The sequence below is a fragment of the Mesoplodon bidens genome (genome assembly GCF_964165515.1).
Source record: "Mesoplodon bidens genome assembly, chromosome: 16".
Taxonomy (NCBI): Eukaryota; Metazoa; Chordata; class Mammalia; order Artiodactyla; family Ziphiidae; genus Mesoplodon; species Mesoplodon bidens.
In genome coordinates, this window is record NC_138173.1 from 43,413,075 (window position 1) to 43,439,734 (window position 26,660).

Consider the following 26,660-nt stretch of genomic DNA (forward strand, 5'->3'; position numbering starts at 1 on the left):
TGTTCCATTGATCTATATTTCTGTTTTTGTGCCACTACCATACTGTCTTGATTACTGTAGCTTTGTAGTATAGTCTGAAGTCAGGGAGCCTGCTTCCTCCAGCTCCGTTTTTCTTTCTCAAAATTGCTTTGGCTATTCGGGGTCTTTTGTGTTTCCATACAAATTGTGCAATTTTTTGTTCAAGTTCTGTGAAAACTGCCAGTGGTAGTTTGATAAGGATTGCATTGAATCTGTAGATTGCTTTCGTAGCATAGTCACTTTCACAATGTTGATTCTTCCAATCCAAGAACATGGTATATCTCTCCATCTATTTGTATCATCTAATTTCTTTCATCAGTGTCTTATAGTTTTCTGCACACAGGTCTTTTGTTTCCTTAAGTAGGTTTATCCCTAGGTATTTTATTCTTTTGTTGCCATGGTAAATGGGAGTGTTTCCTTAGATTTTTCATCATTAGTGTATAGGAATGCAAGAGATTTCTGTGCATTAATTTTATATCCTGCTACCTTACCAAATTCATCGATTAGCTCTAGCAGTTTTCTGGTAGCATCTTTAGGATTCTCTATGTATAGTATCATGTCATCTGCAAACAGTGACAGCTTTACTTCTTCTTTTCCGATATGGATTCCTTTTATTTCTTTTTCTTCTCTGATTGCTGTGGCTAAAACTTCCAAAACTATGTTGAATAATAGTCATGAGGGTGGGCAACCATGTCTTGTTCCGGATCTTGGTGGAAATGGTTTCAGTTTTTCACCATTGAGGACAACATTGGCTGTGGGTTTGTCATGTATGGCCTTTATTATGTTGAGATAAGTTCCCTCTATGCCTACTTTCTGCAGGGTTTTTATCATAAATGGGTGTTGAATTTTGTCGATAGCTTTTTCTGCATTTGTTGAGATGGTCCTATGGTTTTTCTCCTTCAATTTGTTAATATGGTGTATCACATTGATTGATTTGCATATATTGAAGAATCCTTGCATTCCTGGGATAACTCCACTTGATCATGTTGTATTATCCTTTTAATGTGCTGTTGGATTCTGTTTGCTAGTATTTTGTTGAGGATTTTGCTTCTATGTTCATCAGTGATATTGGCCTATAGTTTTCTTTCTTTGTGACATCTTTGTCTGGTTTTGGTATCAGGGTGATGGTGGCCTCATAGAATGAGTGTTCCTCCCTCTGCTATATTTTGGAAGAGTTTGAGAAGGATTGGTGTTACCTCTTCTATAAATGTTTGATAGAGTTTTCTTGTGAAACCATCTGCTCCTGGGCTTTTGTTTGTTGGAAGATTTTTAATCACAGTTTCAATTTCAGTGCTTGTGATTGGTCTGTTTATATTTTCTATTTCTGCCTGGTTCAGTCCCAGAAGGTTGTGCTTTTCTAAGAATTTGTCCATTTCTTCCAGGTTCTCCATTTTATTGGCATATATTTCCCTGTGGTAATCTCTCATGATCCTTTGTATTTCTGCAGTGTCAGTTGTTACTTCTCCTTTTTCATTTCTAATTCTATCGATTTGAGTCTTCTTCCTTTTTTTCTTGATGAGTGTGACTAATGGTTTATCAATTTTGTTTATCTTCTCAAAGAACCAGCTTTTAGTTTTATTGATCTTTGCTATAGTTTCATTTTTTTCATTTATTTCTGATCTGATCTTTATGATTTATTTCCTTCTGCTAACTTTGGGGTTTTTTTGTTCTTCTTTCTCTAATCACTTTTGGTGTAAAGTTATGTTGTTTATTTGAGATGTTTCTTGTTTCTTAAGGTAGTATTGTATTACTATAAACTTCCCTCTTAGTACTGATTTTGCTGCATCCCATAGGTTTAGTGTCATCGTGTTTTCATTGTCATTTGTTTCTAGGTATTTTTTGATTTCCACTTTGATTTCTTCAGTGATCTCTTGGTTATTAAGCAGTGTATTGTTTAGCCTCCATGTGTTTGTATTTTTTACAGATATTTTCCTGTAATTGATATCTAGTCTCATAGCGTTTTGGTCGGAAAAGTTACTTGATATGATTTCAATTTTCTTAAATTTACCAAGGCTTGATTTGTGACCCAAGATATGATCTATCCTGGAGAATGTTCCATGAGCACTTGAGAAGAAAGTTTATTCTCTTGTTTTTGAATGGAATGTCCTATAAATATCAATGAAGTCCATCTTGTTTAATGTATCATTTAAAGCTTGTGTTTCCTTATTTATTTTCATTTTGGATATCTGTCCATTGGTGAAAGTGGGGTGTTAAAGTCCCCTACTGTGATTGTGTTACTGTCGATTTCCCCTTATATGGTTGTTAGCATTTGCCTTATATATTGAGGTGCTCCTATGTTGGGTGCATAAATATTTACAATTGTTATATCTTCTTCTTGGATTGAGCCTTTGATCATTATGTAGTGTCCTTCTTTGTCTCTTGTAATAGTCTTTATTTTAAAGTCTATTTTGTCTGATATGAAAATTGCTACTCCAGCTTACCTTTGATTTCCATTTGCATGGAAGATATTTTTCCATCCCCTCACTTTCAGTCTGTATGTGTCCCTAGGTCTGAAGTGGGTCTCTTGTAGACAGCATATATACGGGTTTTCTTTATTTATCCATTCAGCCAGTCTATGTCTTTTGGTTGGAGCATTTAATCCATTTACATTTAAGGTAAGTAGCGATATGTATGTTCCTATTACCATTTTCTAAATTTTGCGTTTGTTATTGTAGGTCTTTCCCTTCTCCTGTGTTTCCTGCCTAGAGAAGTTCCTTGGGCATTTGTTTTAAAGGTCCTTTGGTGGTGGTGAATTCTCTTATCTTTTGTTTGTCTGTAAAGGTTTTAATTTCTTCATCAAATCTAAATGACATCCTTACTGGGTAGAGTAATCTTGATTGTAGGTTTTTCCTTTCATCACTTTAAATACGTCCGGTCACTCCCTTCTGGCTTGCACAGTTTCTGCTGAAAGATCAGCTGTTAACCTTATGGGGATTCCCTTGTATGTTATTTGTTGCTTTTCCCTTGCTGCTTTTAATATTTTGCTTTGTATTTAATTTTTGATAGTTTGATTAATATGTGTCTTGGCATGTTTCTCCTTGGATTTATCCTGTATGGGACTCTCTGTGCTCTCTGGACTTAACTATTTCCTTTCCCATGTTAGGGAAGTTTTCAACTATAATCTCTTTAGGTATTTTCTCAGTCCCTTTCTTTTTCTCTTGTTCTTCTGGGACCCCTATAATTCGAATGTTTGTGTGTTTAATGTTGTCCCACAGGTCTCTGAGACTGTCCTCAATTGTTTTCTTTTCTTTTTCTTTATTCTGCTCTGAAGTAGTTATTTCCACTATGTTATCTTCCATGTTACTTATCCATTCTTCTTCCTCAGTTATTCTGCTATTGATTCCTTCTAGAGAATTTTTAATTTCATTTATTGTGTTGTTCATCATTGTTTGCTCTTTAGTTCTTCTAGGTCCTTGTTAAACATTTCTTGTATTTTCTCCATTCCATTTCCAATATTTTGGATCATCTTTAGTATCATTACTCTGAATTCTTTTTCAGGTAGACTGCCTATTTCTTCTTCATTTGTTTGGTCTGGTGGGTTTTTTACCTTGCTCCTTCATGTGCTGTGTGTTTCTCTGTCTTCTCATTTTGCTTAACTTACTGTGTTTGTGGTCTCCTTTTCACAGGCTGCTGGTTCATAATTCCCATTGTTTTTGGTGTCTGCCCTCAGTGGCTAAGGTTGGTTCAGTGGGTTGTGTAGGCTTCCTGGTGGAGGGGACTGGTTCCTTTGTTCTGGTGGATGAGGCTGGATCTTGTCTTTCTAGTGGGCAGCTCCGCATCTAGTGGTGTGTTTTGGGGTGTCTGTGACCTTATTATGATTTTAGGCTGCCTTTTTGCTAGTGGGTGTGGTTGTGTTACATCTTTCTAGTTTCTTGGCATAGGGTGTCCAGCACTGGAGCTTGCTGGTCGTTGAGTGGAGCTGGGTCTTGGTGCTGAGATGGAGATCTCTGGGTGATTTTTGCCGTTTGATATTACATGGAACTGCAAGGTCTCTGGTGGACCAGTGTCCTAAACTCAGCTCTCCCACCTCAGAGGCACAGGCCTGACACACAGCTGGAGCACCATGATCCTGTCATCCAAACGACTCAGAATAAAAGGGAGAATAAAGGAAATAAAGAATTAAAGTAAAATAAAATAAAGTTGTTAAAATAAAAAATAATTATTAAAAATAAAAAAATTAAAAAGTAAAAAAAAAAAAAAAGCAAAGAAAGAAAGAAGAGAGCAACCAAGCCAGAAAACAAATCCAACAATGATAAGAAGCACTAAAAACCATGCTGAAGAAAAAAAGGGGCAGACGGAACCCTAGGACAAATGGTAAAAGCAAAACTGTATAGACAAAATCACACAAAGAAGCATACACATACACACTCACAAAAAGAGAAAAAGGAAATATATCTATATATATATATACATCATTGCTCCCAAAATCCACTGCCTCAATTTGGGATGATCTGTTGTCTTTTCAGGTATTCCACAGATGCAGGGTACATCAGGTTGATTGTGGAAATTTAATCCGCTGCTCCTGAGGCTGCTGGGAGAGATTTCCCTTTCTCTTCTTTGTTTGCAGAGCCCCTGGGGTTCAGCTTTGGATTTGGCCCCGCCTCTGCGTGTAAGTTGCCTGAGGGCATCTGTTCTTCGTCAGACCAGACAGGGTTAAAGGAGCAGCTGATTCGGAGGCTCTGGCTCACTCAGGCCAGGGGAATAGAGGGGTACAGAATGTGGGGCGATCCTGTGGCAGCAGAGGCCGGCGTGACGTTGCAACAGCCTGAGTCATGCCGTGTGTTTCCCCAGGGAAGTTGTCCCTGGATCATGGGACCCTGGCAGTGGCGGGCTGCACAGGCTCCTGGGAGGGCAGGTGTGGATAGTGACCTGTGCTTGCACACAGGCTTCTTGGTGGCTGCAGCAGCAGCCTTACTGTCTCATGCCCATCTCTGGGGTCTGCACTGATAGCCATGGCTCATGCCCATCTCTGGATCTTGTTTCAGCGGTGCTCTGAATCCCCTCTCCTTGCGCACTGCGAAACAACAAGGCAAGAAGATGTCTCTTGCCTCTTCAGCAGTTCCAGACTTTTCCCCCCAGACTCCTTCCCGGCTAGCTGTGGCACACTAGCCCCCTTCCGGCTGTGTTCACGCTGCCAACCCCAGTCCTCTCCCTGGGATCTGATCTCCGAAGGAGGGTCCTCAGCTCCTAGCCCCAACCCATCCCGTCGGGTGAGGAGACAAGCCTCTCGGGCTGATGAGAGCTGGTTGGCACTGATCCTGTGTGCAGTAATCTGTCTGCTTTGCCCTCTGAACCCCTGTTCCTGCACTCTGCTCCATGGCTCTGAAGCTTCCCCCTCGCCACCCCTGTCTTTGCCTGTGAAGGAGCTTCCTAGTGTGTGGAAACCTTTCCTCCTTCACAGCTCCCTCCCACTGGTGCAGGTCCCATCCCTATTTTTTGTCTCTGTTTTTTCTTTTTTCTTTTGCCCTACCCAGGTATGTGGGAAGTTTCTTGCCTTTTGGGAGGTCTAAGCTCTTCTGCCAGCGTTCAGTAGGTGTTCTGTAGGAGTTGTTCCACATGTAGATGTATTTCTGATGTATTTGTTGGGAGGAAGGTGATCTCCACGTCTTAGTCTTTCACCATCTTGAAGCTCTCCTCACTTCTCTGCTTTTTTATCTTTTTCAGTTTCATTAATTTCTGCTCTTTATTATTTCCTTACTTTTGTTTGTTATGGGTTTATTTTTCTCCTCTTTCTCTAAGATAGTTTCTCAAATGGAAGCTTAGAATGTTGATTTGAACCTTTTTTCCCTAACATAAGCATTTGATGCTATGCTTTCTTCTAAGTGTGGCATTAGCTGCATCCCATACCTTTTGACATGTTGTATTTTCATTGTCATTCAATTGGAAATACTTTCTAATTTCCTTCAAGGCTCCCTCTTTGACCCATATGGCATATTTAATTTCCAAATTTTTGAGACATCAGTAATCTTTCTGTTATTGATTTAAAGTTTACCTCAGTGTTATACAGTAGAAATTAACACACCATTGTAAGGCAGTTATACTCCAATAAAAATGTTAAATTTTTTTTTAAATTAAAATATTTTTTAAAGAATGGAAATAAAATAAATAAATAAATAAACATAAAGTTTACCTCCGTTAAGGTCAGAGAATACACTCTGTTACATTATTATTTTCAAATTTGTTGAGGCTTTTTTTTATGATATAGGATATATTATTTCTTGATGAATATTCCATGTGCACTTGAAAAGAATGTTATTCTGCTGTTTTTTGGTGGAGTGTTTTATAAATGTCATTTAAATTAAGTTGGTTGATGGTGCTGCTTAGTTCTTTATCCTTGCTGATTTTGTTTACTTGTTATATTCCTTACTTTTATATTCCTTATTGAGGAGTATTGTTGTCTACAGTTGTGGATTTGTCCATTTCTCTTTTTAGTTCTACCAGTTTTTGCTTCATGTGTCTTGAGGCTCCGTTGTTAGAAATATTCACGTTTAGGATTTCTGTGACTTGTTGGTCAGTTGATCCTTTTATCATTATATAATATTTATCTTTGATAATTTTACTTGCTTTTAAGTCTGCTTTGTCTGACAGTAATATAGCTATTTCAGCTCTCTTTGGATTAATATTTTCACAGTATATATTTTCCTAGGCTTTTACTTTAACCTACCTATATAATTAAGGTGGTTTTCTATTAGACAGTAAATAGTTGGGTCTTGTTTTTAATCTTACTAACTCTTGTCTTATAACTGGTATATGTACACCAGTTACAATTAATTATTGATGTTTGTAGTAGGTCTAACATTGTATTATTTGTTTTTCTGTTTCTTCCCTCTGTTTTTTGTTCAACTTTTTTTCTTTTATACCTTCTTTTGGGTTATTTAAATATTGTTTAGTTTTACATTTTAATATATTGGTTGTGTTTTTTACTGTATTTCTTTGTACATTCTTTTAATGGTCCCACTAGGAATTTATATATACATACTTAACTTTCCACATTTTACTTAGAATTAATATTTTACCACTTCCAGTGGAATGTAAAAAAAAAAAACAAATCTTACCACCAAATCAGTCCCTTTATCCACTGTCTTTATGTTGTAGTTATCATATGTGTTATATCTACGTTCATTGGAAATCTCACTAGACAATGTTATGCTTTCTGCTTTCAACCTCTCTACATTTTTTTAAAGAATTTAAGAGGAGAAAAAAACAGTCTTTTATTTACTCAGATATTTATCATTTCTATTGTTCTTCCTTCATTCCTAATGGTACAAGTTTCTTCCTGCTATCATTTCCTTTACATATGAAGTATTTCCCTTAGCGTTTCTTTTAAGGAATGTCTGCTAGAGATGAATTCTCTTAGTTTTCCTTCACTGAGGATGTCTTTATTTCACCTTCATTTCTGAAGGATATTTTTGAGGGATATAGAATTATGGTTTGACAGTTCTTTCTTTCAGCGTTTTAAACATTTTGCCCTGCTGCCTTCTATCCTTCATGATTCTGATGAGAATTCCATTGTTATTCAAATTGTTTTTCCCCTATATTTGATGCATTGTTTTCCTCTGGATGCTTTCAAGACTTTTTCCTTTGTTTTTTTTTTTTTTTTTTTAGCAGTTTGATTATGATATGTCTTGATGTGCATTTCTTTGAATTTATCCTTTTGGGGCATGCTGAGATTCTTGAATCTATAAGTTCATGTCATTGCCACATTTGTGAAGTTGTCAGCCCTAATTTCTTCAAATTTTTTTCTGGACAACACTATTTTTCCTTTCCTACTGGGACTATTATGACACAATTGTTAGACCATTTGGTATTGTCCTACAAGACTTTGAGGCTCTGTTCTTTTTTTCCCTCAGTTACTTTTCCTCTCTCTTGTTAAGATTGAGAAATTTCTCTTGATCTATATATTCAAGTTCACTGACCTTTTCCTCTCAATTGTATTATTGTAGCCATTTGGTGAATTTTTTTATCTTGGTTATTGTATTTTTCCATTGTAATGTTTCCATTTGGTTCTTGTTTTTTTTTTTAATCTTCTATTTTTCAGCAAAACTTTTTAATCTTTCTATTCGTTTTAAGAGTGTTTGCCTATATTTCTTGGAGCATGGTTAGTATTGCCACTTTAAAGTCTTTGTTTGAGAATTCATAACATCTGGTTATTCAGGGTTTAGTATTACTTAATTGCCTTTTTCTTTGCCACATGTTGAGATTTTCTTTCTTCTTCACTTGTAAGGAATTTTGTACTGTATATTAGCAATTTTTAATATTATTATATGTGATTTTTAGTTTTGTTTAAATCTGATGGGGAACTTTTATTTTAAAGCAGTTAATCAATCTGCTTAGTTTTGGGTAACAGTTCTCCTACCTGACTTCCATGGACTATGGTTCTAATGTCAGTTTAGTTTCAAAACCTTTGCAGCACTATTTGGATCTGTCCCACTTGTGCACCACCCCATGACCAACTGGGGCATGGGTAGTGGTTTCCCCCGGAATTCACTTCTCAAAATTTTTGGTAGGATGTTTAAGGTCAAATTTATGCATATGGATCACCTGGTGGGTAAGCTCATTTCAGTTACAATTTTATGCAATTGTTTTCTTAAGTTCCCTCCTCTCTGTGATTCTTCCCTACTCTTTCTGGATCCCAGAGGTTTTCCTTCCTCTTCCTTTGGCTAGAAAGCACACTTTAATTCTACTGTACACTTCCCATGACTATGTGCCTCCAGTACTGAGCAGCAAGAGGAAAGAGAAAAAAAAAAAAAAAGCAATGAGAATATCCTTGGGACCATAGTTTCTCTGACCAGAGATAAGAGTTCCTCTCCCTCAAAGTTTTAGCTATCTACTTGGCTGCTACTGCTACTGCAGCTGCTGAAGGATTGCCTGGGAGCTGGGATTGGAGAGAAAGGCAAAACAAAACAAACAAACAAACAGAAATAGGGAATTTCCCCATAGGAGCCAACTTTTTTTTTTTTTTCTTAAGATAAATAATAAAGGGGATCTCCTAAAGCTCTTTTTCTCCATACCCAGTGCACTGTTTTGGGTTTTTTTTTTTTTTTTTTTTTTTTTTTTTTTTTGAGATACGCAGGCCTCTCACTGCTGTGGCCTCTCCCGTTGCGGAGCACAGGCTCCGGACGCACAGGCTCAGCAGCCATGGCTCATGGGCCCAGCCGCTCCGTGGCATGTGGGATCCTCCTGGACCGGGGCATGAACCCGCGTCCCCTGCATCAGCAGGCAGACTCTCAACCACTGCGCCACCAGGGAAGCCCGTTTTGGGTTTTAAACTGACTTTGACAGAGGCTAGGAGATATCAGAGGAAAGGAAAATGAGAAACTCACTGCTGTTTGGGGGGTATTTCCAATTCTAGTTCCTTTCCCCAATCAGCCTGCTACCATTTACTTTTCAGTGTCCTCATATAACTGCTACATGAATTCTGTCCCAGGTTTTTAGTTGTATTCAGTGTGAGAGACAGGGTGGATTATGTTTACTCCATCTTGACAGGAATTGCTCTTCTCATTACTTTTTTTTTTTGAACAATTAGCACACTTGAAGAACTGTGAAAGTGCTTTACTTATATTATTTCACTTAATCCTCAAGGAAGCTATAATATCCAACTTTTATAGATTAGGAAACAGAAGCTTAGAAAGGTTATTTGCCACATTTGCACAGGTTATAAGTCATATGGTTAGGATATGGCCCCAAATCTGTGAGATTCCAAAGTCTATCTCTTAAACATGGTTATTAGATACCAACTAAGGAAGTACAGGTTCTATAAAACCCAAGCCGAATATCACCGGGCTGCACTGTCAAAGAAACAGATATAATTTGGTGTTTATCCACTCTTGTGCTGACGCTGTACTAAGAACTCTTATCAGATGTTGAACGTATGTTGAGAAACAAGTGGGTTAATGACTAATACGATCATTTTTGATTAAAGAATGGGCAGAGGAACTCAATAGACATTTTTCCAGTGAAGACATTTATATGGCCAACAGGTACATGAAAAGGTGCTCAACATCACTAATCATCAGGGAAATGCAAAGCAAAACCACAATGAGATACCACCTCACACCTATTTGAATGGCCATCAACAAGAAGACAAGAGATCACAAGTGTCAGCAAGGATATGGAGAAAAGGGAACTGTTGTACACTGTTGGTGGGAATATAACCACTATGGAAAACAGTATGGAGGTTCCTCAAAAAAATTTAAAAATAGAACTACCATATGATCCAGCAATCCCACTTCTGGGTATATGTCCAAAAGAAATGAAATCACTATCTCGAAGAGATATCCATTGTTCATTGCAGCATTATTCCCAATAACCAAGATATGGAAACAATCTAAGTGTCCACCAAAGGATGAATAAGTAAAGAAAGTGTGATACAAACACACACACACAACACACACACACACACACGAACATTATTCAGCCATCATAAAGAAGAAAATCCTGCCATTTGTGACAACATGGAGGGAACTTGAGGGTATTGTACTAAGTGAAATAAGTCAGACAGAGAAATACAAATACTCTATGATCCCACTTATGGTGTGGAATCTTAAAAAAGCCAAATTCATAATAATAGAGAGTAGAATGGTGGTTTCCAGGGGCTGAGGGGTTGGAGGTATTGGGGAGAAGTTGGTCAAGGGGTATAAACTTCCAGTTATAAGATGAATAAGTTCTGGGGATTCAGTATAGCATGATGACTATGGTTTACAATACTGTATTATATACTTGAAAGGTGCTAAGAGAGTAGATCTTAAATATTTTTATTACAAAAATAATAGTAGTTCTGTGATGGATGTATTAAGTAACCTTATTGTGGTAATCATTCTGCAGTATATATGTGTATCACATCACCATGTTGTACAACTTAAACAATGTTATGTGTCAACTGCATCTCAATAAACATACTAAAATGCCCTCTTCACAAATAGAGATAAACAGTAAAGGGCTAATCAAAAATTAGTAATACATATGGTTCCATGATTAAAAATCTGGGTTAGGATTACTGTAGTGTAATGTCACTTAACAGATTGATATGTTTCTTTCTGAATTAGGTGGTTATCCCTAAGGTAAGTCCCATAGGGAAGCAATATTCCCATTCAGATTTCCAAGCAGGCAGAGCTTTAAGAGAACCATTTCTGATCCTGTCATTCATGCCCGCTCCCCCATAATTATTTTGTAGATTAGGGAATATATAAAAGTATGCAAGATTCAGAAAACAAAAATGTCTTGATTAGGAAGGATATAAATTTTAAGACCAGTTAGTTCCCTTTTATCAGAAGCAAGTCAAGATTAGGTAGGTTAAACGGCTGAGCCCAGAAGTAGTGCTTTTAAGATGAAGTAAGAACAATGGGACTATATTATGTTCATTTTTACCAAGTTCCATTAGGTTAGGTAATATGTAACAAGAGGTCCTGGAGCCTTGGACAAGACAGGAGAAATCCAAGTCACTTTTAGGAAAATAATGTGAAAGCCCAGAGGGAGGTTATCAAACTGGAATCTTTGTCTGTGGTTCCGCTCCCACCACATTCCAAGAAAGAATTCTTAGTCATTATGGGGTATGATGCAGGGAGCCCTGAAGACCATGGGAAAATGCAGCAATTAGTGTGTTCTATCCTCGGCTGATAATGCTGCTCCCCTGCGGGCTCCACCTGGGTTGGCCAGGCCCAGTTCACCCAGACTGAGGTACAACATAACCAACGGGTTTAATTTAACAGCTGACAGTTACTGAGCACCTACTCTGTGTCAGGTACTGAGATAAGACAATTGATAGGCTTTCTTCACCTGTCCTTTTGAGGACTGCTATGAAGAAATACCTGTCCTCGCCAGGCTGATTGAATCTGGGATTTGAGTTCATGGGCTTGCTCGGAAACTTCCCTATTTGTGTTTTCCTTCCCTAGTAGAGAATATTTAGAAGTGGCCGTCAGAGGAAAGTAAGCCTCTAGACTCCCTTGTAGTGTTGCTTATTCTCCACTTAAAAATGAAATATAAGAAAATTAAACAGTCATTGACAAACAGAAGAATAAAATGTAAATATTTCTCTTGTCCTAGTATTGGTGGGATCAGGAGGGTGGAAGGGTGGGGATTTCAAAGAGTTAAAACAACAGACAAAATCATAAAGAGAAAAATGAATTATTTTGATTATGTAAAAATTAAAAACTTGTATAAGACAGATGCCATAAAAAAATAAAAGGCAAATGACAAGTTAGTAAAATGGCAAAGGGTTTATGACCTTAAATATGAAGAGCTTTTACAAAACAATAAGACCAAGTTAAAGAACCTAGTACCAAAATGAACAAAGCATAGGAACAGAGAAATCACTAATGAAGAAATTAAATGATCAATACATTTTTGTATTGCTAATAAAAAGATGAAAGTTAAATATAGATTTTTTTTCTCCCATCAAATTGACTGAGATGGAAAAAAAAATATTCTTTGTTGTCAAGGGTAAGGTAAAATAAGCATTCTTTTTAAAAACTTGAGATATAATTCATATATCATAAAATTCATCCTTTACAAATTCAGTAGATTTTAGTATACTTACAAGGTTGTACAATCATCACAACTGTCTAATTCCAGAACATTTTTATCATCACAAAAAGAAATCCCATTCCCATTAGCAGTCACTCCCATCTCCCTTTCCCCTGGCAACTACTAATCCACTTTCTGTCTCTACGGATTTGCTTATTCTGAATATCTCATGTACATGGAATCATACAATATGTGGCCTTTTGTGTCTGGCTTCTCTCACTCAGCATAATGTTTTCAAGGTTTATCCATGTTGAAGTGTTGAAGTATGTATCAGTACTTCGTTCCTTTCTTTTTTCTTCTTCCAGTTTTATTAATATATAATTGACATTAGCATTGTATAAAGTTTAAGGCATACAGCATAATGATTTTCCTTACATACATCATGAAATGATTATCACAGTAAGTTTAGAAGGCATCCATCATCTCATATAGATGCAACATTTTTAAAATAGAAAAAAAAATTTCCTTATGATGAGAACTCAGGATTTATTCTTGTAACAACTTTCATATATAAAAGTGTTAATTATGTTTATCATGTTGTACACTACATCCCTAGTACTTATTTACCTTATAACTGGAAATTTGTACCTTTTGACTGCCTTCATCCATTTCCCCCTCCCCTCATTCCCCACCTCTAGTAACCACAAATCTGATCTTTTTTTCTATGAGCTTGTTTATTTGGTTTCAAAGTATAATTGACTGATAACATGTTAGTTCCTGCTACACAACTTAGTGATTTTGTATTTCTATACATTTCAAAATGATCACCACAGTAAGTCTAGCTATGATCTGTCACCATATGAAGATATTACATAATTACTGACTATATTCTCCATACTGTACATTTCATACCTGTGACTCATTTATTTCTGCAAGTGGAAGTTTTTAGTTCTTAATGTCCCTCACCTTTTTCTCTCTTTCCCTCAGCCCCTTCCCCTCCAGCAACCATCTGTTTGTTCTCTGTATCTATGACTCTGTTTCTGTTTTATGTTTGTTCATTTGTTTTGTTTTTACATTCCACATATAAGTGAAATCATACAGTATTTGTTATTCTCTGTCTGACTTATTTCACTAAGCATAATACCCTCTACATCTATCCATGTTGTCACAAATGGCAAGATTTCATTCTTTTTTATGGCTGAGTAATATTCTATTATATATTTTATGTACATTTATTTATATATGTATGCTACATCTTCTTTATCCACTCATCTGTTAGTGGGCACTTAGGTTGCTTCCATATTTTGGCTATTGTAAATAATGCTGCAATGAACATAGAGGTCTGTATATCTTTTCTAATTAGTGTTTTTGTTTTCTTCAGATAAACACCCAGGAGTGGAATTGTTGGATTGTATGGTAGTTCTGTTTTTAATTTTTTGAGGAATCTCCATACTGTTTTCCATACTGGCTGTACCAACTCACATTCCCACCAAGAGTGTACAAGGGTTACACTTTCTCCACATCCTCACTAACACTTATTATTTGTTGTCTTTTTTTTTTTTTTTTTTTTTTTTTGCGGTACTCGGGCCTCTCACTGCTGTGGCCTCTCCCGTTGCGGAGCACAGGCTCCGGACGCGCAGGCTCAGCAGCCATGGCTCACTGGCCCAGCCGCTCCGCGGCATGTGGGATCCTCCCGGACCGGGGCACGAACCCGTGTCCCCTGCATCGGCAGGCGGACTCTCAACCACTGCGCCACCAGGGAAGCCCCCTATTTGTTGTCTTTTTGATAACAGCCATTCTGACAGGTGTGAGGTGATAGCTCATTGTTGTTTTAATCTCTGATGATTAACGATTTTGAGCATCTTTTCATGTGCCTGTTGGCCATCTGTGTGTCTTCTTTGGAAAAATGTTTATTCAGATCCTATGCCCATTTTTTAACTGGGTTGTTTGGGTTTTTTTGCTATGAGTTATATGAGTTGTTTGTATATTTTGAATACTAACTCATCGGATATATTGTTTACAAATATCTTCTCCCATTCAGTAGGTGGCCATTTTATTTTTTCATAGTTTCCTTTGCTGTGCAAAAGCTCTTTAGTTTGATGTAGTCCCATTTGTTTGTTTTTACTTTTGTTTCCCTTGTCTGAGGAGACATATCCAAAAAAATATTACTAAGAACAATGTCTTAGTACTTCACTCCTTTTTACGGAAAAATAATTTTCTTACACTGATAATATCACATTTTCTTTATTCATTAATCAGTTTGATGGACATTTGGGTTGTTTCCACTTTTTGGCTATTATGAATAATGCTTTTGTGAACATTCAAGTACAAGTATTTTTGGTTTGTGTTTATGCGTGTACATATGTTTTTAATTTTGGGGGGTATATACTTAAGAGCAGAATACTGGGTTATATGGTAACTCTATGTTTAACTTCCAGAAGAACTGCAAGACTGTTTTCCAAAGTGTTTATACCATTTTATATTCTTACCAGCAATATATAAGGATTCCAGTTCCTCCACATTCTTGCAAACACTTGTTATGGTTTGCCTCTTTGAGTATAACCATCCTAATGGTTATAAAATGGTAACTCCTTATGGTTTTGATTTGGATTTCCCTAATGACTTATTATGTTGACCACTTTCCATGTGCTTATTAGCCATTTGTATATCTTTGGAGAAATGTTTATTCAAGTCCTTTGCCCATTTTAAAATTAGGTTGTCTTTTTATTGTTGCATTGTAACCGTTATTTATGTATTCTGGATATTAGACCCTTATCAGATACTTGATTTGCACATAATTTCTCCCATTCTGTGGGGTTTTTTAACTTTCTTGATAATATCCTCTGATGCACAAAAGTTTTTAATTTTGATGAAGTCCCATTTATCTACTTTTGTTACTTATACCTTTGGTGTCATATGTAAAAATCCACTATTAGGACTTCCCTGGCAGTCCAGTGGTTAAGACTCCCTGCTCCCAATGCAGGGGGCATGGGTTTGATCCCTAGTCAGGGAACTAAGATCCCGCATGCCACGTGGTGTGGCCAAAAAAAAAAAAAAAAAAATCCACTGTTAAATCCAAGGTCATGTAGATTTACTCCTATGTCTTCTTCTAAGAGTGCTATGGTTTTGGCTCTTATATTTAGGTCATTGATTTATTTTGATTAGTTGAGGTAGGAAGGAGTCCAACTTAGCTTTGATTTTTTTGTTTTTGTTTTTGTTTTTTTTTTTTTTTTTTTGCGGTACGCGGGCCTCTCACTGTTGTGGCCTCTCCCGTTGTTGTTGTTTTTTGACATGTAGAAATCTAGTTGTCCTAACACCATTTGTTAAAGAAACTATTCTTTCCTCATTTCCTCATTTCCTCATTGAAGGGACTTGGCACGTTTGTCAAAAATCAGTTGGCCATATCCACACACTTATGGTCAATTAATCTACAACAAAGGAGGCAAGAATATGTAATGGAGAAAAGACAGTCTCTTCAATAAGCGGTACTGGGAAAACTGGACAGCTCCATGTAAAAGAATGAAATTAGAACATTTTTAACACCATATACAAAAATAAACTCAAAATGGGTTAAAGACCTAAATGTAAGACCAGGAACCATAAAACTCCTGAAGAAAATATAGGCAAAACATCCTTTGACATAAGTTGTAGCAATATTTTTTTGGATCTGTCTCCTAAGGCAAAGGAAACAAAAGTGAAAATAAACAAATGGGACCTAATTAAACTAAAAAGCTTTTGCACAGCAAAGGAAACCACCAACAAAACAAAAAGACAACCTACTGAATGGGAGAAGATATTTGCAAATGATAAGATCAATAAGGGGTTAATATCCAACATATATAAACAGCTCCAACAACCCATGTCAAAAAAAGACTCGATTAAAAAATGGGCAGAAGACCTGAATAGACATTTTTCCAAAGGAGATATACAAATGGCCAACAGGCACATGAAAAGATGACCAACATCATTAATCATCAGAGAAATGCAAATCAAAACCACAAGGAGATATCACCTCACATCTGTCAGAATGGCTATCACCAAAAAGACTGCAAAGAGCAAATGTCGGCAAGGATGTGGAGAAAATGTAACCCTTGTGCACTGTTGGCGGGAATGTAAATTGGTATAGCCATTGTGGAAAACGGTATGCGGGTTTCTCAAAAAAACTAAAAATAGAACTACCATATGATCCAGCAATTCCATTCCAGGGTATATATTCAAATAAAATGAAAACAAATACCGTATGCTAACACGTATATATGGAATCTAAAAAAATAATGGTTATGAAGAACCTAGGGGCAGGACAGGAATAAAGATGCAGACATAGAGAATGGACTTGAGGACATGGGGAGGGAGAAGGGTAAGCTGGGATGAAGTGAGAGAGTGGCATGGACATATATATACTACCAAATGTAAAATAGATAGCTAGTGGGAAGCAGCTGCATAGCACAGGGAGATCAGCTCGGTGCTTTGTGACCACCTAGAGGGGTGGGATAGGGATGGTGGGAGGGAGACACAAGAGGGAGGGGATATGGGGATATATGTATATGTATAGCTGATTCACTTTGTTATAAAGCAGAAACTAACACACTATTTTAAAGCAATTATACTCCAATAAAGATGTTAAAAAAAACCCACTAATTCGAAAAGATATATGCACCCCAGTGTTCATAGCAGCATTATTTACAATAGCTAGGATATGGAAGTAACTTGTGTCCATCAACAGATGAATGGATAAAGAAAATGTGACACACACACACACACACACACACACTGGACTACTACTCAGTCTTAAAAAAAGTGAAATTTTGCCATTTGCAACAACATGGATGGAGTTGGAGGGTATTATGCTTAGTGAAATAAGTCAGAGCAAGATAAATACTACATGATAAAACTTATATGTGGGGGGCTTCCCTGGTGGCGCAGTGGTTGAGAGTCCGCCTGCCGATGCAGGGGACACGGGTTCGTGCCCCGGTCCGGGAAGATCCCACATGCCGCGGAGCGGCTGGGCCCGTGAGCCATGGCCGCTGAGCCTGCGCTCCACAACGGGAGAGGCCACAGCAGTGAGAGGCCCGCGTACCGCAAAAAAAAAAAAAAATAAAAATAAACTTATATGTGGAATTTAAAAACTAAAATAAAATAGTGGATATAACAAAAAAGAAACAGACATAGAGAACAAACCAGAAGGGAGAGGAAAGCGAGAAGGGACAAGGTAGGGGTATTGGATTAAGTGGTACAAATTACCATGTATAAAATAAATAGGCTACAAGGGTATATTATACAGCACAGGGAATATAGCCAATATTTTATAATAACTATAAATGTAATATAACCTTTAAAAATTGTGAATCACTATCTTGTACACCTAAAACTTATAAATCAACTATACCTCAAAAAAAATAATAATAAAGATGTATTGAAAAAAACAAACAAACAAAAAAGCCACCTGACTGACTGACATCGTCCAAAGCTGTGGTTTTTAGATGTTTCATTGATTTGCATTTGATAAAAATTCAAACATATTTTACCCTAAAAAAACAATCATGTGGCTATAGATGCATGGGTTTATTTCTGGACTCTCTATTTCATTGGTTTATATGTCTCTCCTTATGTCGTACCACGCTGTTTTGATTACTGTAGCTTTCCATAAGTTTTGAAATCTGAAGTGTAAGTCCTTTGATTTTGTTCTCTTTTTCAAGATTGTTTTGGCTATTCTAGGCCCCTTGAAATTCCACATGAATTTGAGGATCAGCTTTTCCATTTCTGCCCAAAAAGCTGTGGAGTTTTGATAGGGATTATGTTGAATCTGTAGACTGCTTTATATAATATTAATATTTTAACAACATTAAGTCTTCCTATCCATGATCAACAGATGTTTTTCCATTTATTTAATTTCTTTCAGCAATATTTATTATACAAGTCTTTCACTGCCTTGGTTAAATTTATTCCTAAATATTTTATTCCTTTGGATGTTATTGTAAATGGAATTATTTTCATAATTTCCTTTCAGGATTTTTCATTGCTAATTTATAGAAACAACTGATTTTTGTAGATCTTGTACCCTGAAATCGCTGAATTTGCTTATTAGCTCTAGTAGTGGTTTGTGTGTGTGTGTATTCTTTGGGAATATATGTACATTTATATATATATAGGTATATATAGATAGATAATCTGTAGATAATCATGTCATCTATGAATAGAGATAGTTTTACTTTTTCCTTTCCAATATGTATGTCTTTTATTTCTTTTTCCTGTCTAATTGATCAGGCTACAACTTCCAGTACAATGTTGAGTAGCTGCAGTGAAAACAGCATCTTTGTCTTGTTCCTGAGCTTCAGGGGAAAGCTTTCAGGATTTCACTATTGAGTATGATGTTAGCTATTTTTCATAAAAGTACTTTATCATGTTGAGAAATTTTACTTCTTAGTTTTCTGAGTGTTTTTATCATGAAAGGGTATTGGATTTTGTCAAGTTCCTTTTCAATGTCAGTTATGATGGTGTCAGTTTTTCCCCTTGTCCTTTAATGTCACGTGTTGCATAGATTGATTTTCTACTGTTGAACTACTCTTCCATTCCTGAGATAAATCCCACTTGGTCATGATGTATAATCCTTTTAACAGTTTGCTAGTATTTCATTGAGGATTTTTGTATCTACCAGCTACCCAAACCACCCCACCCCAGGGTACTGAAGTCTTTGTGGTCTTCAGATCTAATGATTTTCTTTAGTTCTTATGCAGTCAAAACTCTTGGCCATTCCTTCCTTTGATATTTGTCACTGTTGACTCCTTTCTCCCTGAAATACTCTTATTTCTTGGTTTCTGAGGCAGTACACCCTCCTGTTTTCTCTCTCATTTCTAGGTACTCCTCCATCTCCACTGGAGATTCTGATCATCCTTTAAGTGTTTTTCTGGGGTTTTTTTTTGCAGTCCGCGGGCCTCTCACTGTTGTGGCCTCTCCCGTTGCGGAGCACAGGCTCCAGACGTGCAGGCTCAGCTGCCATGGCTCATGGGCCCAGCCGCTCCGCGGCATGTGGGATCTTCCCGGACCAGGGCACAAACCCGTGTCCCCTGCATCGGCAGGCGGATTCTCAACCACTGTGCCACCAAGGAAGCCCGCCTTTAAGTGTTTATTTCTTAGGGATCCTTTGGAAGATCTCGGTGACTCCATTCACACTCAAACTTCAGTGATCCTTTTTATGCCAGCAACTCCCAAGTCAATGTCTCTAGATAAGGCCTCTGATCTACATTTGGAGCTACCTCCTGAACAGCTCCTCTGGAATGTCCCACAGGTAGTTAAATAACCAACAGGACTCACAGGTCTTTCATGTTCAGGCCTCTGCTTACCTTTACAGGAAAATGTTAAGGGTCATTTCAGTCTTAAGGAAAGAGGTACAGCATTCATTTCATTTGAATCTCAGTTATGTTGGTTTCTAGCTCTTCATGCTTGAGAGAATTCCTTAGCTTCTTCCTTGTGTTTCTCTTGCTTCATTTGTAATGTGGGGACAATACTTGGTATGAAGATTAATGATAATGAAAAATGATAACGTATGTAAAGGTCTTGACTCATGCTAAGTTCTAAATAAATGGCAGCTATTTAGTAATAGTATTGGTCAGACATACAAGGGAATAGAAAATAATACTAGCTGTCCATCGTTTCTACTGACACTGACTTAAGCTTCCATCCATTTTTATGGTGGGTGGGACTTGAGCAGCAGAACCAGATGAAGAGTACTGGAGCCTTGCTCTGGGTCCAATTTGGGGATTTATCTCTATAATAAGATCATCTTTTTATTGTTAAGCCCCTTTTGGTTAGTGATCCAAAACTGGATGTTATTCTGCTGTATAGAAAACTGTATTTATTAATTAGTGTGTTTTTATACTCATTGCTTGCCTTAAGGTGATCATCCATCCACTGATTTTTATTTAAGTACTAGTGGTTTTCTACTTCCTCTGTCTTTGTGCTTCAGATTCTGGCTTTACCATTCATGAAACAGAATGGGAAATAGATTCATTAAAAATCAGATTAGAATTTGTTACAAGAAAAAGCTGGGAAGTCTCTACATTTAGTGCTTTGAAATGATGAATTGCTTTGTTTTAAACATTAAGACACCCATCAATGAAATATTTATGCATCATTTGCCTATTTAAATACCAATTCAATAATCAATTATTAAAGCTCTGATAAGTACCTGAAATCTTTCAATCAAGATCAAAGGAATTTTTAAGTTTGAATAAGGTATTGTACTGGAAATTTTACTGTCTTTTTAAGGTTCACTTTAAAAACTAGGTGCCTGTTTTATGTGAGTTCTTTGCTAAAATCATTTTTAAATGGCTTAAAAATCACTTGGACTTTTTTTTTTTTTCAAATTATCTTCTCCCAGTCCCTTAACATAAGGAAAGGGTGCCCTAACTTTGGGTTCAATTATTGTATTCAAGTTTTAGTAACTTCATTCATTCATTTCTAAACTGTAAATGGAAGAAAAGTACATATTTTGTAAGACCTACCTCGATAAGTATGCTTTGATGAAGGTTATGATTTTGAAATGCCGGTTTTCACGTCCCAAGCTCTTCAGCGTTTGAAGAGTTAAATCCGGGGTTGGCTTCCGTCCCTAGCCCGGGAAGCCCCTAGGGCTCGGAGCGCGGCCTCCGCTGTTAACCGTCTGGGCCGACCGGCCCCCCAAAGGCGCCGGAACCGCCGGATTCCGCCCGAGGGGCGGGCCCACTCTGCCCGGCTTCTCCCGCGACCCCGCCCCTGCGCCGGCACAGCCGCGGCCTCCCTGGTAGTTGCTCGCGATGATGCAAACACTCACTTCCCGCATCCACTCCCCACAGAGGCCGCGGAGCCGGCGCCTGCCGGGCGCGCCGCCGAGCCGCGCGCCATGGGCAACATACAGAAGAAACTGACTGGCAAGAGCGAGGGCGGCCAGCGGCCGGAGAGGGGCGCGCCGCAGCGGGGCCGGGCGCTGGAGGCCGGCGCGGACAAGCGGAACCGGCCGCGGGCCCCGGCGACGGCGGGCGGCGCCAATGGGCACCCGGGCGGCGGGCGGGGCGCCGGGGACCCCGCGGCCGGCGCGTCCCCCGGACCTGGCGCGCCGCCGGCGCCGGCGCCCGCCGCCCCAGTTGGCCCCGCCGGCCTGAAGAGCGAGGGCAACGAGCTCTTTAAAAACGGACAGTTCGCCGAGGCGGCTCTCAGGTACTCGGCGGCGATCGCGCAGCTGGAGCCTGCAGGTGAGTGAGCTGCGCCCGCAGGGCCCCTGGCCCCTCGGGCTGCGGCTCGCGGGACCTAAAGGGGCCACCGCGGGAGAGGCGCGGGCCACCTCCCGATTGACAGGCGCTCTCCCTGTAGGTTCCTTCCCAGTAACTGAGGGCAGGGCGGGAGCGACTCCACCTCCGGGAGCTGTACCTTGGAACGCGTAGCGTGTGCCCGGGCGGGGCAGGGTTGCAGCGGTCCCTTACGGGCTTGGCCTCTGTGGCCACTGCGGGCACAGGGAGGTCCTCGGAGCTGCATTAGCAGCGGGGTGTATGTAGGACTGCAGTGCCGCGGGAGACCTCAGTCGTCTGGTGAACTGTGATTTCGCTAATGGATTTTAACTGTATTTAATTAAATGTGATTTTAGGAAGTGGAAGTGCAGATGATCTAAGTATCTTATATTCAAATAGAGCAGCATGTTACCTAAAAGACGGAAATTGCAGTGGCTGCATTCAAGATTGTAACAGGTAAACTGCCCGTTTTCAGCTTTGTCAAGAGATTATCATTTCACTGTGATGAATGCAGTATTTAATATACTGAATTTTCTGCATAAGAGTCTAATTTCTTAAGACATTTAAGATGTGTTAATTGGTTAATACATAAAACTCGTAAATCCTTTCACATATATGAAGACAATTATAGAAGATTGTGCAAACTTTTTTCACTTCCACTTCTATCACCTTAATTCATACTCTTTTTCACATCAACCCCAGAGTACTGGACAAGCCTTCTAACTAGTCTCTCTGCTTCCTCCAATCCACTGTGGCATCAGAATAGCTTTTCCTGAAGCATTATTTTGTGCAGACTGTTTCAGCGGGTGTTCAGTGGCTCAGTATGGTCTTCTAGGTAATTATAACCTCCTCTGTCACCACACTGCCCCCCCAAAAAGCTTTCTGCTCCCATTTGGTCCATATCTATAATGCCCTCTGCACATCTTTGCTTTTCAGAAATCCTTCCTCTTCAGCTTCCCCATCCTCTCTGCTTTCCTGGTCACCTCAGGCTCCCTGGTCATCTGCATGGCTGTAATGCTTGCACTGTCACTCTCACACCTGTAGGTACTTATGTCATCCACTGCATTGGATTTTAAGCTCCCTGAGGTCAAGAATCATGTATTATAGGGTTGCATCCCTCAAGCACATTAGTCACCCATGGTACTCAACAAGTTACATGCTGAGATGGATGAATATATTTACGTGAATAAAAAGTATCATTTTACCATTAAATAATAAGCCTGCTTCAGGAGCCCTTTTAAGCTACTAGTAGTGCATCTAAAAAATAAGAAGCCATATGTACTGGTTTAACCTTCACAGTTTTGGTTTACTCCTGTAGTCTGGTATAATTGTTAATATCACCCCCTTTCACTCTCAGAAGCCCTAGTTTGGACAGTAGCATATGTGGACACCTTGATTATAAGGTAAACAATTTTTTTTCAATTGATAGTATCTGTTTATTGGTATGGATAAAATCTTGCTGGTATCTGTGCCTGCAGTTTAAAAAGAAGGCCGTGAGCTGCCTGGATTTTTTGCCGATTTTACATATTCATATTTAAAATCAATAATATTTATATTCACTTTGGTCTGACTCTAAACCCCACCTGCTGCTGTGCTATCTCACACTAGCTAATTGTTACGTTTTCAGGATCTTGTGAGTTGGTTGAAGTCAAGTTGGTAGTTGAAATCTGCCATGGTTGGAGTACTACTAATACCATGAAAATTGGCAAATGCCCCAAATCTGGGCCTTTTTTCTCAGGAGAGCCGGTTGTTAAACATTTACCGCTGCCCATAACTAACAAGACCACGTGTATTTGCAGATTATCAGTCATGTTGTGATTTGCAGCTAAGGACCTTTCAGTTCAAGTGTGTGATGGTAATATATTACCCTTCAGACTTGTCTTAGGTCTTCCTTCAGTGAGTGAGTTCAGGACTCTAGTTAAAAACAGTGGACTCAACTTTATCCTTAAGTGAGAGAGAGTAAGGTGGCAGACATTTTCTTGCTAAGATGTGTTGTGTTTCAGTGTAGACCCAGGAGGAAGTCACAGAGGAGACTCTGGGGTCCAGAGTGGGGGTGGGCGCTAGAATGGAGGTTTGCCCTGGAGGAGAGCGGGAGATTGCCTGCAGGGGAGGGAGGGAGGGAGGTGGGTGGTGGTTTAGGTAAGGTGTCCTTAGTTAAGAGCTGTGTTCTAGGCCGAGGAATCTGGCTCTGCTGGTCAGTACTGACCTTTCTAGCAGCTGACCTACTTAGATGTTTTCTTTGATACCTGGTGTATGAGTCTTAGCATAAGGGGCATGGGGTGATTTTACTCCAAAGCAGCGATTCTCAAACTCATTTCAGTGCCAGGGAAACCATGATTTACTTATGTGAACATGTTGAAATATGGCTGTATTTAAATCTGTATAAACTAGGAACCAATTATTAGCAGAAGGATGACTGTTTTCTCTTCACCTCAAAAAGATTACATACATTTTAAAGGGAGCCTAGTTTTTAGTTTTTCAGTTAATTATCTTTGCTCCTTGGAGAGTTGTTTCCTGTTGCAGGAGCGCTTATTACAAAACAAGTGGTAGCAGGATTCAAACAGCGAAAAAGAAAAACTCCCCAGGGCAAAGTTTAAAATAAGGGAGAGGGGGAACCTATTAAATAACTGTGTATGCATTTTGGGGGGAAAAGTCTTTGATTTTAAGTGTCTACACTCCTGGGGCCTACTCTGAAGCACTTCCCTTGAGCTCTTTCCCAGGGGCTTATGGAGAGCAGCTGCTGGGAGCATGAGGCTGTTTGAGGAGCTCAGTGGCTGCAAGCCCTGCCCTCTCCTCGCCTCAGCATCTCCAGGTTTCTAGGTTAGGCTTCCAGGTGAAGCATGAAACAGGGTTATGACACCTAAGAAAAGTTTAAAACCAAATGATTTTAAACAATAAAACAATTTCTAGAAATAATTCTAGAATTTCTAGAATTATTTCTAGAAATTACTTGTCATTCTCATAATTGCTTATCAGCTAAAAGAAAAATCTTCACTGTTCCCATCTGTCAGATAATCTTTTTGGGTTATCTAAACCATATCAAAAATCTTTCACTGATTTTCCATTGATGGTATTCTGACAGAATCAAGACGAATGAATGTTGCCTAGTAATTCTCTGCTTTTTCTCATCTTTGTTGCTCACAGACGGACTTGAAATTAGAAGACGATTTAAGAATCTTAACTGTGTTAACTTGAATAGTTAAGCTTTTGTAAACTCTGGTTTAAAAGTTCTCTGTGTTTGTTTTTATGAATGGATGTGCTTTTTTTTTTCTTTTTTTCTTCTAGTGGAATTCCTACTTAAAAGCTCACATTCAAAAAAAACAAAAAAGCTCGCATTCATTTTCAGGATTGCGGTTAAAGAGAAAAAGCCTTGCATTTACTTGGCTGGGCAATGCTAAAAATCAAATGCATCATCTCATTCAGTTTTAGATTCCACGCCTACCTCAGGTCTCTCTTGTGGATAAATAGCACCTTGGGTGTTGGAAGTCTTTGTAAAATGGGGGTAGTCTTGTGTTGTGACCTATATTTATAATCACTGTGTAGCTAATATCCCCTAAGCATTTAACTAAGGTAGATTTAAGGCAGTGGTACAGATGCCCAGAAACCTGTTTTCTAGTGTTTGAGTGTTTTTAATAGACTTTAATTTTATTTTTAAAATAACTTTTACTGGTTACAAGAGTAATACATACCTATTATAGAAAAACATCTTAAAACCCAGTACAACGCAAAGGAGATCATTAAAATCATCCCCAATCCTAACACCTAGGCAGAACAAAATTGGTTATTTTTCAAAGAAATGAAGCTAATTAGGTTTAATGACATTTCTAGAACAAATTCTATGGTACGCAGCTGAGGAACACACCCGCACATGCAGTTGAGTATCTGTACAATGTAGAGCAGCGGTCCCCAACCTTTTTGGCACCAGGGACCAGTTTTGCAGAAGACAATTTTTCCTCGGACTGGGGGGATGGTTCAGGAGGTAATGCAAGGGACTGGGAAGATGGGGAGCGGCAGATGAAACTTCGCTCGCTCACCTCCTGCTGTGCAGCCCGGCTCCTAACAGGCCGTGGACTGGTACCGGTCCGTGGCCCAGGGCTTGGGGACCCCCGAATGGCAGGTGACTCCGAGTTCCTTTATCTGTGGTGCTCTTGTTTCTGTTCGTGGTAGAAAGAGTGTAGGCCCTCAGGTTGATTTGGGAGGGGTTTGCCAAGCCCCTCCAGTGGCCTGGCAGTGATCTAGGCACTGGGATACAGTGGTGATCAGCTCCCGCAATGCCCTTGCTTTCCTGTAGCTTAAATTCAGAAGAACGGGCACGTGGGCAGACTGCTCCCTGTGTGTCTCTGTTTCCTCACCTGCAACATGAACATATTACTATTTACCTTGCAGGCTTGTTGTGACATTAGATGAGAACGTCTGCAGAGAATAGCACCGGCAGATGTTGTCGGAGCTTCCTCCTTCCAGATCACTGTAGACAGGAATAGACAACAGATCTCCAGGACTGTTGGGGAAAAAGTCAAGAAGCCCTCACTCGTGCTTTTCCTGAAGCAAGTTAAATGTCTGATATATAAACTGCTCATGCATAAGAATTACCAGAAGAGCAAACCTTTATCCCCACTGTGGACAGTCTGGCACAGAGATTTGTTAATGGATTATTAGCTCTTCATAGGATCTCTGCACGGAGTCCTTCTTTACAGTTTCAGTTGATTTTGTTAAAACTGAGAGTACAATAGTTTTCATTCATAAATACAATCTTTTGATTGTATGCTTTATTTCAGAATATAATGAAGTGCCTTAAGTAGTGAGGTAGCTTTAAGCAGTTACTTCAGACAAAACCAAGGAACATAACCTTGAAGTACATCTCTAGTGATATTGGAAATGCTTCATAGACTAAAAAGTGCAAGGTGAAAATTCATGACTTACAAG

The 26,660-nt window shown here is 38.9% G+C and overlaps 2 protein-coding genes across 3 annotated transcripts in view; one reads left to right on the top strand and one right to left on the bottom strand.

The window, feature by feature from the left end:
• LOC308630199 (uncharacterized protein) overlaps window positions 1-21,348 on the bottom strand; it is a gene marked incomplete at its 3' end in the record, with an annotated part of 65,850 nt that extends 44,502 nt beyond the window's left edge. For both annotated transcript variants that reach the window (XM_081258677.1, XM_081258676.1), the window contains exon 1: window positions 20,982-21,348. The remainder of the gene's footprint in view (window positions 1-20,981) is intronic.
• Window positions 1-26,660, top strand: part of SPAG1 (sperm associated antigen 1) — a 92,265-nt gene that overhangs the window by 44,448 nt on the left and 21,157 nt on the right. The window contains exons 11-12 of the mRNA XM_081258673.1: window positions 21,309-21,704; window positions 22,094-22,193. Coding sequence (XP_081114799.1) covers window positions 21,309-21,704; window positions 22,094-22,193 — 496 coding nt within the window. The remainder of the gene's footprint in view (window positions 1-21,308; window positions 21,705-22,093; window positions 22,194-26,660) is intronic.